This window comes from Carassius gibelio, chromosome A22 (genome assembly GCF_023724105.1).
Source record: "Carassius gibelio isolate Cgi1373 ecotype wild population from Czech Republic chromosome A22, carGib1.2-hapl.c, whole genome shotgun sequence".
Lineage (NCBI taxonomy): Eukaryota > Metazoa > Chordata > Actinopteri > Cypriniformes > Cyprinidae > Carassius > Carassius gibelio.
Genome location: NC_068392.1, coordinates 4,688,384 through 4,700,722, shown reverse-complemented (window position 1 = coordinate 4,700,722; position 12,339 = coordinate 4,688,384). Strand labels below are relative to the sequence as shown.

At 39.0% G+C, this 12,339-nt stretch overlaps 1 protein-coding gene across 4 annotated transcripts in view; it reads left to right on the top strand.

Annotated features, from left to right (window-relative positions):
- The window catches only part of LOC127942846 (acid-sensing ion channel 1B), a 130,055-nt gene extending 124,500 nt beyond the window's left edge, over nucleotides 1-5,555 (top strand). For 3 of the 4 annotated variants that reach the window (XM_052538838.1, XM_052538839.1, XM_052538836.1), the window contains 2 exons: nucleotides 2,283-2,384; nucleotides 2,855-5,555. In XM_052538838.1, the coding sequence (XP_052394798.1) occupies nucleotides 2,283-2,384; nucleotides 2,855-2,950 (198 nt within the window). In that variant the 3' untranslated portion in view covers nucleotides 2,951-5,555. Of the gene's footprint in view, nucleotides 1-2,282; nucleotides 2,389-2,854 lie in introns of all 4 variants that reach the window. The other variant, XM_052538837.1, reaches the window with a different exon arrangement.
- Nucleotides 5,556-12,339: the final 6,784 nt, after the last annotated feature.

Below are 12,339 nucleotides of genomic sequence, written 5' to 3'. Positions count from 1 at the left end.
CGGCTATGATGGCAGGCAAGCAGAACAGTGCAGAAGCAGACTACTAGAATCTTGTTCAAAGCAAGTGGAGGACTCTGTGTTGTTGTCAGATGCAGTGCTTCGAGCATTATGAAGAAATAGTTTTGGCATGCATGCAGATACTCTGTCATTAGCATCTTAATCAACTCAACGTCTGCTAAGAATATTGTCCGCCGAACTTGACTGATAACCATTGGTCTCATCTGCAAAAGGATTGCACACTTGGGTGGGCGAAGCATTGCAACAGTATTCCCCCTTTTGAAAATGTTCAGTTTAAATCTTTAAATATATGGGGGTTTTTTTTGTATTTTGACCATCTATGGCCATTTTTAGATGGCAGTGTTGATTTTAAAATGTTGAATATATATAGAAAAATGTCTCTGTTGCCATGAGTCATAAATCATCACAATACTCGTGATTCTGCTTAATGTTATGTTGGCGGCTAGATCTTTGCCAAACACCCAGTACTGCAATGCATCAAGACATATGACTTTAAAACCCGGGAGGCGGTGCCAGGAGAGCTATTTTTCATGTCTGTTCTCTCAGATGCTCCTTGGGTTATCTCTGTATGGCAGTGATTGATAACACATCACATGATCTTTTACACAAAGTGCTGACTTGCAACTCTGCACAACAGACTCAGACGAGCCTTTGGGAAACAAAAGCAAAGGCACAAGCATTCAAGGTGTTCCTGCTGAAAGATAAAAGAGACAAATATTGGAGGGATATTTCATCCAAGAATGCAAAATCTGTCATAACTGACTTACCTTGATGTCGTTTCAAACATGAATGATGTTCTTTTCTGCGGTAAAATGCAAAAGGAGAAGTTTAGCAGACTGTTCATACTGCTTTATATAAACATTTTCTGCATTCTTGACAGAAAAATTGTATTTATCTCATCATTCCTGTAACGATAAAAACTCCATACTCACCGGGAAGAAGGAGGCGGGAACCGGCGCACAATCAAAACATAATTTTAATATTCAAAATAAACACAAAACAGCGCGTCAGCCCCTCACGGTGACTGACGCACACAAATAAAAGACAAAACATAAAATAATGTCCCAGTCCTGGTCCTGGTCCTCTCTCGTCCTTCACTATAGTCGATCCAGTTTTATATCCTTCCATCTCCTACGTGGGACTCGATACTGGCGGTGGGGCGCAGGTGTAGCTCATCTCCAATCACTACACCTGGCCTCACTCCTCGTTCCCACGCCTCTCGGCCCCGCCCCACTCGCCACAATTCCCAATAAAGATATGTGGAAAGTTTTGGGGGCCTTCATCAGAAAGACAGAGAGAAAAAAATATATACCCCACCCAATATTTTTATTTTATTCTTACCAAAATCACACATTACATAGTAATTCATGATTTTCAATTTGTATGTGAAGTACAGACCTTTTAGGAGTGCTTAACAGTAGTGGCCAAGGTCTGGGCAAGCAATCTTATGAAGCAGCATGACTTCACGAGCTTTGCATGAGGCTGAGACATTTAAGTCATTTTTTGTGATTTATATTCCCAGAATAATGATTTCATTTGGGGGTTCCTTACCCAAAACAATTCTTGTGGAAAATATAAATAAATCTAGCAATGCACCAATTTTGATAAATTGAAACTCCACGCAAAAAGTCCCTAGAGTCAGATTCAGACTCAACGCCAGGCTCGGAGTAACGCCTGTGACATCAGGACACAGATGGGAGACAGGTTGTCAGATATGGCAGGTGGAAGCTGGAATCATTTGCAGGAAATGAGACACAAATACTGTCAGTTCCAGGACTTGTGTCTGTGTAATCTGGCTGGTTTAAACTGTCTCCTGGTACATGACAGCCAAAAGCCAATAACAAACAATACATCATCAATCCATCATGTTGTTCTGTGTGACAGGAGGCCCTCATGGGAAGTGGGGGGAAATGCCCCAGTTACGAGTTCTAATCTGTTACAACGCATCGTTTCTGTCAATCTCTAGTAAAGCTGAGTTTAGAGACTAGAACATTTTGAGTTCCTGGAAATTTTCTTGCCAGTCTTACATCTAAAAAAACCCAAGTTTTCAGTTCCATGCATCCATTTTTGCCATTCTAATCTAAATTAGCATTTTTTTTTTGGTTTTTGTTTCATGCTTTTCTGATTTATCCATGATCAGACGTTCAAGTAAAATTATAAATTAGTTAAAATTGAATTTCTCTCCACATGAGCATCTATAGCAGATATCATAGCGTGAACTGCTCAGAAAGCTTTAGCTGTGGGTTTATTTTCTCTCTTCAAAGGTGATCAAGTTCAAACTGTGTCGCTGTGCCAAGAAGAAACACCAGCGGAGCAGCAACGGCGATCGAGGAGCCGTTCTCAGCCTGGATGACGTGAAGCGTCACGTCAGTAACTATCACACTAGTATCTGTTGGCTAATAAACTCATACTTACAGACAGTAAAGACTATGTCCAGAATAGTATAGTTATATAACTCATACTACTGTATGTCTACAGTATCCAGTATGTTTACTACATGTACAACTATATTATATGCCTGTACAAGCCAGAAAACTGCATGAGGTGCTGTTCCATTGCCAGAAATAGTAGTTATATCAATTGTGGTTTTTTGCTTAATCTTGAGTTTTTTTTATTAAACTGACAAAAGTTCAGCCATTTTTACACAATTGTATTTTCGGAGATGGCAACTGGATGCCTCTTACTGACATGTACCTCTCACATGTACACAATCAGGACATGTCTGAAATAATTTTTGCATCATACCGTGTAATGTTTCACATGCTACTTATTGCCTAATTGAAGGAAGTATTCAGTTTACACTGTGCAGTTTCTGAATATCTATCTTTACCCTCAGGCTCCCTGTGACAACCTTCATACCCCGTCAACATACCCAGCCAACATGCTACCTCACCATCCTGGCCAGGGCAACTTCGAAGACTTCACCTGTTGAGCGTAAAGTAAGAGCCTGACAGAGAACAACCAAAGCTGACCACATCAGTACGGACTCCTTTCACAACCGGACAGTACAGTATAAACCTTCTGGATCTGCGACACACTAGAAAACCACCATGTCTTGAGATATATCCAGATGTCGGAGCAATGGTGCCGATCAACAAAGTTTATTTTCACTAAAATGTTCCATGGGAAACTTTTGATGTTTTTTGAACATTTCAAGGAAATACTGCCTCAAAAACAAAACTCCTTGAAGTCTAAGAATTGACACATTAGGGGACTTGGACATCGAATAGCTTTCTGCAGCTGGACCCTGATGCCTTCCGTGTACATAGTGATGGCTCTTAACTATCTTAAGACCAGTGGCTTACGTAGGTCAGTAGATATAGCGCTTATTCACTGTATGTAGCCTCATTTGTCCATTGATCTGCTGGATCGATTCAGCCTCGTTGTATCTCACGAGAATGTAACTTTCTGAAAAAGGTGGCCATTACAAGCATTAAAAGGGGGATTTTAGGACGCTGGAGGGTTCAGATCCCATATGACATTGTGTTACAGGTCTCATCTTGTAAATGCATGCTGGTCATCTTGTGCATGTTTTTCGTTTTATTTAGATTTCATTATTTCCATCGCCAAGTTAGCCTCAATTATACACAAGTGTTGGAAGATGGTGTAAAGTTGGTTTTCATGTGTATATGCGTGCGTGTGCAGGTTTTAACAGGATAACATTTCTCAGTGACCCCAGAGTAATAGCAGGCTGATGAAACTTGTCAGAACATCTCTTCAATTATAAAATGTTTCAAAAGTAATCAATGTTTAAATTCATATCTAAAAATGGCAAAATGTAGGATTAGTCTGTTGCATAATTAGTAGGAATGGAACGGTACATAGATGTCACGGTTCGGTATGTACCTCGGTTCTGGGGTCATGGTTCGATACCATTTCGGTACAACAGGAGAAAAAAAAAAAAAAAAAATCTACTATGCTCTGTTTCTTTTCATTTATTTTGAACAGACAGTAGTACAAATTTTTTAAAAATTCCAGCCAGGTTTGAAAATACTAGATATTATTATTGATATATATGTAAGAAAAATCTGCAGTATACAAGGAATAGTATTACAAGGAACAAATATATTGAATATATATTCGATTTAGTTTACAGATAAACAAGGGGGAAAAAACGTAATGTATCCTATATATCAAAAGGCAGAAAGCCATATCCTATCTGTTTTCTTTATTTTACAAAAGCACAATGTTTTGTTTTCATTGTGAGTGTACACAAATAAAAGCAGATCTTTATACAGTGATGCAGTATTAATAAGACAATAAGTGTTTAAAGTTGATTCTGCTGGAATGAGGAAAGAGGAATTAAGTGATCGTGCTGACACGCTCACACACACACACACACAAACACAAAATCAGTTCCAGCATTGCTAACTTGACAGTGCAGTTGGTACTTTATCAAAATAAAATACAGTGAACCAAAACATCAGCGTGCCTGGCCCTGTGTCACCGTTGGAACAAAACTGAAGTACAAAGCCTATAATTTACATAATAAATAATAGTTTAGCAAACAGAGACATTACATTGCAAATATGGAAATATTATGGTGTATTTGGATTTGTGCCGAATAAGGGAGATAGGATACATGAGCACAAAGCTCCACTTCGCAAACCATTAAGTTCACAAGTCTTTAAAGTACACACCATTGTCAGTCTGTGAGAGACACATTCAGAATCAACACATGCTCACTGTCTGGGATTTGTGCGCAACTCATGGCATTCGCTATTCTTTTGCTGGCGGTTGGTTATCAAACATTGCTACGGGCGCCCCCTTCAAGATTAGGGTGAATTGCCTGCATTCATTGTAAGGCACCAAATCGAGATGTCCATACCGTGACGGTTAGGTACGAAAACATGTATCGTTCCAACCTTAATGATTAGCATATATGACTAACAAGAAATTTTAATGGGAAGTCCCCAAAAGGACACTTAAAATATTCATGATTATGAATACATGATTGTTTATGTGTGCATGAAGGTGTGACTGAACAAGAATGTTTGTGACGAATGTTTTATCATTTGCGTTGTGTTGCTGGTCTGTTTCTGGATGAAAGCGTTTCCAGGATCTGGAATGTAACAAACCAGAGTTTGTATCGCTGGCTGGATCAGACCGATTTCTTGTACGACACTCCATTCACGAATGCTAACTTTTGTAGTCGTGCGTACAGTACGTATGTGTGCATGTATGTCCGTGTGAGACTGTTATTCTTCTGTCTTTATTTCGATTCTGTTAATGAAAATTTAACTGAACTTTTAACCACGTATTGTTTATTTGAATTCTGTACTCGCAGGGATGTATGTTAATGTTGCAAACTTCATATCAAAGCACAAACGACCACCAGTATGTAAAGGTGATGTTAAAGAATGATCAAATATTCTTATCAGTGTTATCATGGAAATCAGCAGATTCATTAGTACTCTTATTCTTTCCTTTGATTTTTTACTACAAACGTACATATTGCCTGATAGTGCGGTCGGCAGATAATAGGCTGTTCTATTTATCTATGAAGGTATAATAAACATCATTCATGATTTTACAAACGTCTCACTGTTACTTCATTAAGCTTTAAAGTGGATGTCAGTAGATTGTTCATGTTTAACTAAAGAAGTAGAAGGAGCTTAAAATAATTCTTCAGGATGTACAAGATTTCTTTAGCCATGATGCTGTAGATTCAATAGCGGATTTTTCTTTATTTCTGTATTTTAGTATAATTTTCCATTTCCACCAACAGATGTACGCAGACTTTCAATTACTTTAAGAAAACTGGACCTCACTGAAATTATTCAGCTGCAGTATTCTTTATAAAAATGGACAAAAAATGGTTCTGAATTTCAAGTGGCTCCCGATTTCAAGCCTTACTGTTCACTTACCTCAGAACTATTCAGCAATTCAGATAGAAGGTAGAATACATTTTGAACCTACATTATGGAAAGTAGAAAGAGGGAGATGAAAGATGAAGGGGATGTTCATGAGAATCAGACGGTGTCAGGATACAGGACATGAGTGCATGAGCTGAAAGATCAAACCCAAGAGGAATAAGAGAAAATCCAAACATGAGGCATCCATCAAGATCGTTGGATGACATCTGACACCGACTCTTCTCAGGAAAATGTATATTAAAATGGCATCAGAACCATGATTAAATCTAAACAGCAGTTCACGTATAACTGGACTGAATTGTCCAAAGTCACCCACAGGCTTTCTATGTGGCCTCGTGGTGGTTTAGAACATGCTCTGTTTGTTTAACTGAATTGAGGGACATCATAAATGACTGATGAATGTAATTTCCTTCTGTCGTCTCTTGTGCTGATGTGGGAATGTCTCTGGCAGATGTAGGGACAACTGCCAATGACTTCAGGCAGCACAACCCAACCGTCAGGGCATTCTGATGAGGATCTTGTAGTGCAACACTAGTGCCTTTGAGACGTGCCTTGTCCTCCAAACGCATCAAATATACGCATTTGGAAAGATGCATTTAGTCTTGATTTGGCACAGCTGCTGCTGTTGTGAATGTGCAATGTGTTTGGGGTTTCCAATAAATATCCTTTAAAAGCAACATTCCAATTTTTCAAACTATCCATCCTAAATGGCATGCAAAAGACTTAGTGCATCTACAATCATAGTATGTTAAAAAATACAATGCAAAAGGTATCTGGATGTTGTAGTATTACAAAGTGTGTGTTGTGCATGCTTATTTAGTAATAATAAAAAATATTATTTTAATTATAAAATGCTTATTTTAGCTATAAATGCCAATGCTAGTTGTATATGGTAATTTTTTTACTAAAACAACACTGTAGTACCATGTCCAGAAAACAGTAATACCATGGTGAAAAAGACTCATACTTGTTTTATAGTTTGTGATCGATGCGTGTTTGTAATTGAGAAAACTGGCATTGACGTCCTTGTCACATTACCAGTGTCACTTAATTTTTCAGATCATCTGAAACTGTGAAAATTGAACTACCCTACAAGCCACTTTGAGTTCATCACACTGGTACTTGCTCACTGAAAATGAGTTACTATTCATTTCCCATAATGCAACTGTCAAGAGTTTCTGCCCTTGTGCCAATTTATCCTGTCGGATCTCGTGGCACAATTAAAAGCTGCCGTTTGTCACAGAGTAGAGTGTCATCGTGCTCTTTGAGAGGATTAATACGAACTCCAGAGACTGGCTCTTTTTAACCGGGTCGATTGGAGACACCATCATTTACTTTCATGCCAGTTTTGCATGCATTCATCATATTTAGAAATCCTGGCATGAGTCTGTGTCATCAGTTGCCCACTAGGTTAAATCTTTCTGTGCAGTAGGACACAGTGATATGATTGGCAACAATACCAAGTAAAGCTAAGAACTCGTTGGCTTTGGCAGCAAAAATCTTAACATGTCAGACTGAGCTAACAGGAAAACTAAAACGTGCAACAGTAAATAAGCTCCATTTAGTTTGTATGTCTTATTTGCAGTACTTACATCATCACTGGCATATGTTGGTATTCAGGTTACAGTAAATGGATGAAAGTTATTCACAGTTAAATAACCCTGTGAAGAGTCCTCGTGGTTTTCTCCTGCAAAAAGACCAAACAAATCTTATTAAAACTATAAAACTTTACTCACTTATTGAATACAGAATTAACTGCTGAAAATAACGACTATATGGTGATTCTGAGGGAAAACACTGATGGGACATCAGCTGTGAATAAAAAAAATATGTATTTTACATAAATATAATCAAACTTTTCTTAATGATAACATCTGTTAGCAGTTTATGATTAGACACGAACACGATCTAACGAACACGAAACAAAGGACGAATTTCACATTAATAATCTCACGATACTTTTTTTTTTTATTATGATATGTTATCGATGTAAATAAATAATCAAACCGTTTCAATTTTGACGGAGCTGAAAGTGACGCTTACAGCCTACTTTGCGCGCGAACTGAGAAAAAATGACATCACGCATACGTCAGTATACAGATAATATGGGATTTTTATATTATAATAATAAAAATTATAATACATACACATTGTATTTTACTATTAAAAATTTTTTAAACCGCTTTTAATAGTTGTATTTTATGTGCTCTATGGTCGTTTTCAATAGACATAAAATGATAACCATAATACATCAGCTGATATGAAATGCCTGGACAATATCATGGACACAGCAACTGTTTAAGAAATTAAGAAATTTAAGAAATTAATATATTACAATGTCCATAGACGGACGATGTCTGATATAGTTCAAAAAACTTTATTCACTTTATCTCTTTTTTTCCAACCATTTCGTTTAGAAATAGCTACATGAGAGATATGTTTATTTTGTGTTGATAAAGCTTTGGCAGAACATATTTCACTTGATTTTTGTGAACTTTGACAAGAAAAGAGAGTGTTAAATGGCCAAATGGTGTATTTGATGTTAATATTTGTGTGTATTGATCAGAAATGTGGGTGGGAAGCAGGCCTATTTATATAGTACAAATGAAATCCAACAAAACCTCCTGTTATAATATCTTGTTCTTTCATATCTTTTTCTTATTCTCACAATATGAAGCCTCAATAACAATAAAGCACCTTCTTTCATCAACATAATCACAAGTGAAGGGACTAAACCTCATAAAGATGCCTTTTGCACCATAAACAAATGAAAACCAGCTCTTTATTTTCTCATGAACAGCAGCAGGAAGGGGTCTGATCCTGTTCTTGTTTCATACTAGTGCTGCCACTAATTGCTCGAAATTAGTACTAGTTCATCCCTTTCAGCGCAATGCAATTAAAACACTGTGGAAAAGGAAATGTTCATATTTACAGTATAAGGACAAACATGTATGTTATCGATTTTTGAGAGCATGTAACCAGTCTGAAAGATTCCCAGAAACTTGGAATATATATTTATTCGTTTATTTATTTTAAGACCTGGGAAGGTCTATATAGTCTCCACTGAAACTGAAATTTTACCAGGAATACATCACACCTCATACTCATATATTTGCACAGTGAATTAAGGGATTGATTTTAGAGTGCACTAATGGGAAAGAGTTTAATGATATCATCAGAGTGTTTGTGACCGCCGATGTGTGACTTATGGATGCTGGCGCAGTCGGCAGGAAGCTGATCAGCCCTTTTAATCAACCACAGTGAGTACAGTTGAGCTACTTTGTGTGTGTATAAATCTGTGCATTAGGATGAACGGCCAAATGTCAGAATGAAGGACGTAGAGAGAGCTGCTTGACTTCTAAATTATCTTCACACATCATGTGATTCTGATGTGCACTGCAGTGGACCGAGCAAGTCTTTGTAACCATTCAGAGTGATGTTTTTAATTCATGCAACTGCCATAGATGACGACCTTTGACCCTTTCTCATAGTTCTCTCCTATTTTATTTTGAGTTTTTATTTACAACCATCCGAATTAAAATGGCTAAGAAAGGTGATGAAGCACATATTAAAAAATAATAATAATAATTGTTGTGTTAGTGGTGTATATTCTTTTTTTTCATATATATTAGATATTATAATACATAAAAATATTAGACCATCTCAAATGCTAGCCTGACGACTATTTATGGGTGTTTGTCTCCCTCTTTTGGATATAGTGTGAATTTATTCACATCAATTTGGGTCAAGTGTGAACAACTCTTAATTTAGAAATTGGAGTATGTTGTAAAGATTTACTTGATAATTCTTTAATTTTTTTTTATTTATTAATTAATTAATTTTTTTTTTTTTTTGCTGTAAAACAGGAGTCAAAATGTTTGTACCATAAAATTACATTTGCATTGAAGCCTTTCAATACTGAATGTTTATTATTAATAAATATAAATAAAAATAATAATATAAATAAAAAATTATTAGAGATGTAAATGATAATATTATAATACAAAGCATACAATAAAACACATTATATTATATTATATATATATATATATATATATATATATATATATATATATATATATATATATATATATATATATATATATATATATATCAGTGGTGGAATGTAACGAAGTATTTGTACTTCGTTACTGTACTTAAGTAAATTTTTACGTATCTATACTTTACTTAAGTAAAAAAAATAATGCATACTTATACTTTTACTCAAGTAGATTTTTCAGCAATTATCTATACTTTCTACTCCACTACATTATTAAAATGCGTGTCGTTACATCCTTCCGAATCTTGCATAAAATTTTTTTGGGTCGACTGACGTTTTGGCGTTGCTGGCCAATGCACGTTGAAACAGATCGGAGATCTGATTGGCCAAAGAACTCACGCGCTTAGCGCGTGTTTTGAACGCTTGCGCTTTCCTTCTATGTTTGCCAGGGTCTGTGCCCTCCACTAGAGAGTGCTGTTGGACTGCTAATGCACATCCAACCCTCTCACTGCAGTCCCCACGCTCTAACATTGACTGTCTCGCAGCAAAGCCACCTCGAGCATCACTGGATTGAGCTATCATTTGAGCGCCCCCTCAGACACTCTGCACAATCCAGCCTTCAGAGTTTGAGGGACGGCACAAAAGGCTGGCAGAGATGGCCAGTTTATGACTGCTCATACAGCCGCCACGTTCTCGCAATGGCGACGTGGCCCGATTTTTATCTTGGTGTGCATCCAACACTCTCACTGCAGTCCCTACGCTCTAACATTGACTGTCTCGCAGCAAACAGCGCTTCGAGCAGCATTGGATCGGGCTGTAACGCCAGGCGTAAATAATAAATAATAATCCCTCAGACACTGCGCAATCCAGTTTTCAGATCTTGAGGGGCGATTCAAGGGTCTTACACAGACGACCCGTTTATGACGGCCCGCACAGCCGCCGTTTTAGTTAGCGGCAGAGCCTGATGTTCAATTCGTTGGTCTAATTCCTGCCGTGGACACGTTCAGGAATATACACAACGGGACGCAATAGCTCTTATGCATACACTTCCCCTGTGCACGAATGCCGCAGGCTTTTCCGTGCACGGACATTATGTGTATGACAGCGTTGCAGAAAGCGGAAATTTGAGACTGCTAGTATCGTTTTGGGTCGCGTGGATCGCTTGCCCGGCATTTCTCAATGGGTGTTACGCACAATTGTCACGGATACACCAATTCGTTTTTTAGAGGCCCGCCTCTTTCCGCTGAATTCTTTCCACGGTGGTAGACTGATGGTAATAGCAGTGTTGTGACGGGAGATGTCAACTCTGCTGAGCAAAGGGGCTATAGAAGTCGTAGACCCCGTACTTCTCAATGCATGGATGTAGCTCTGGCCCCGTTGCGGCTCCAGGGCGTCCGTCTGTTAACCACTTGGACGATTGGCAGCGGCATTCCCCGTAATTTGTCTGGGGTTACTTCACATGCGCCCTTTTCAGTGGAAAAGTGGGCGGAAAGACGAAATATTTCACCCCGTTGTCTTCCGCATCCGACGATTTCGGTGACACGGAGTTGTGTGATGTCATTAAAGCTATGGATGCCAACCGAGTTTCTCCTACCGGGGTTCGGGATTTGAGCTTTCCCAGAGACCGTCACGACGGATGCGTCTTTGACCGGTTGGGGAGCTGTTTGTCTAGGGCTACCAGCCCATGGAGTGTGGACAGCTGCACAACGCAGTTGGTATATAAACCGGTTGGAATTACTGGCAGTTTTCTGGCTCTCCAGTAATTCGCGAATCTGCTGATCGGCCGTCTTGTGCTGCTCAGATCAGACAACACTGCGTTGTCTCATACCTGAATCATTAGGAAGGATTACGCTCTCGCCCCCTGTGCAGGCTGGCGAGACATGTTCTTCTCTGGTCTCAGAGAAATTTCTGTCGATCCGAGTTGTTCATGTCCCCGGACGTTTGAACTTCGGAGCAGATATGCTATCCAGACAGGCTCTGGAACAGGGAGAATGGAGATTACACCTCCAGACGGTGAATCTTTTATGGCGGATATTCGGCAAAGCGAAAGTGGATTTATTTGCGTCAAACATGACTACACATTGCCCGCTATGGTTCTCCCTATGCCCCCCATCGCCCCTGGGCGTGCATGCATTAGCTCACAGCTGGCCCAGGACCAGTCTGTATGCTTTTCCTCCGATTCGTTTGATCCCAGCGGTATTATGCAGAATACGGTGGGACAGAGTGGATCAGCTGCTGCTGGTGGCTCCGCGATGGCACACGCAACCGTGGTTTGCGGATCTGATCAGTCTGCTAGCGGGCTCTCCTTGGAGATTCCCCTCAGACAGGATTTATTATCACAAGCACAGGGGCTGATTTGGCACCCGAGGCCGGATCTGTGGAAACTGTGGGCGTGGCCACTGAGCGGAGTGCATTAGTATGTCCCAGTCTTTCTGTTGAAACCAC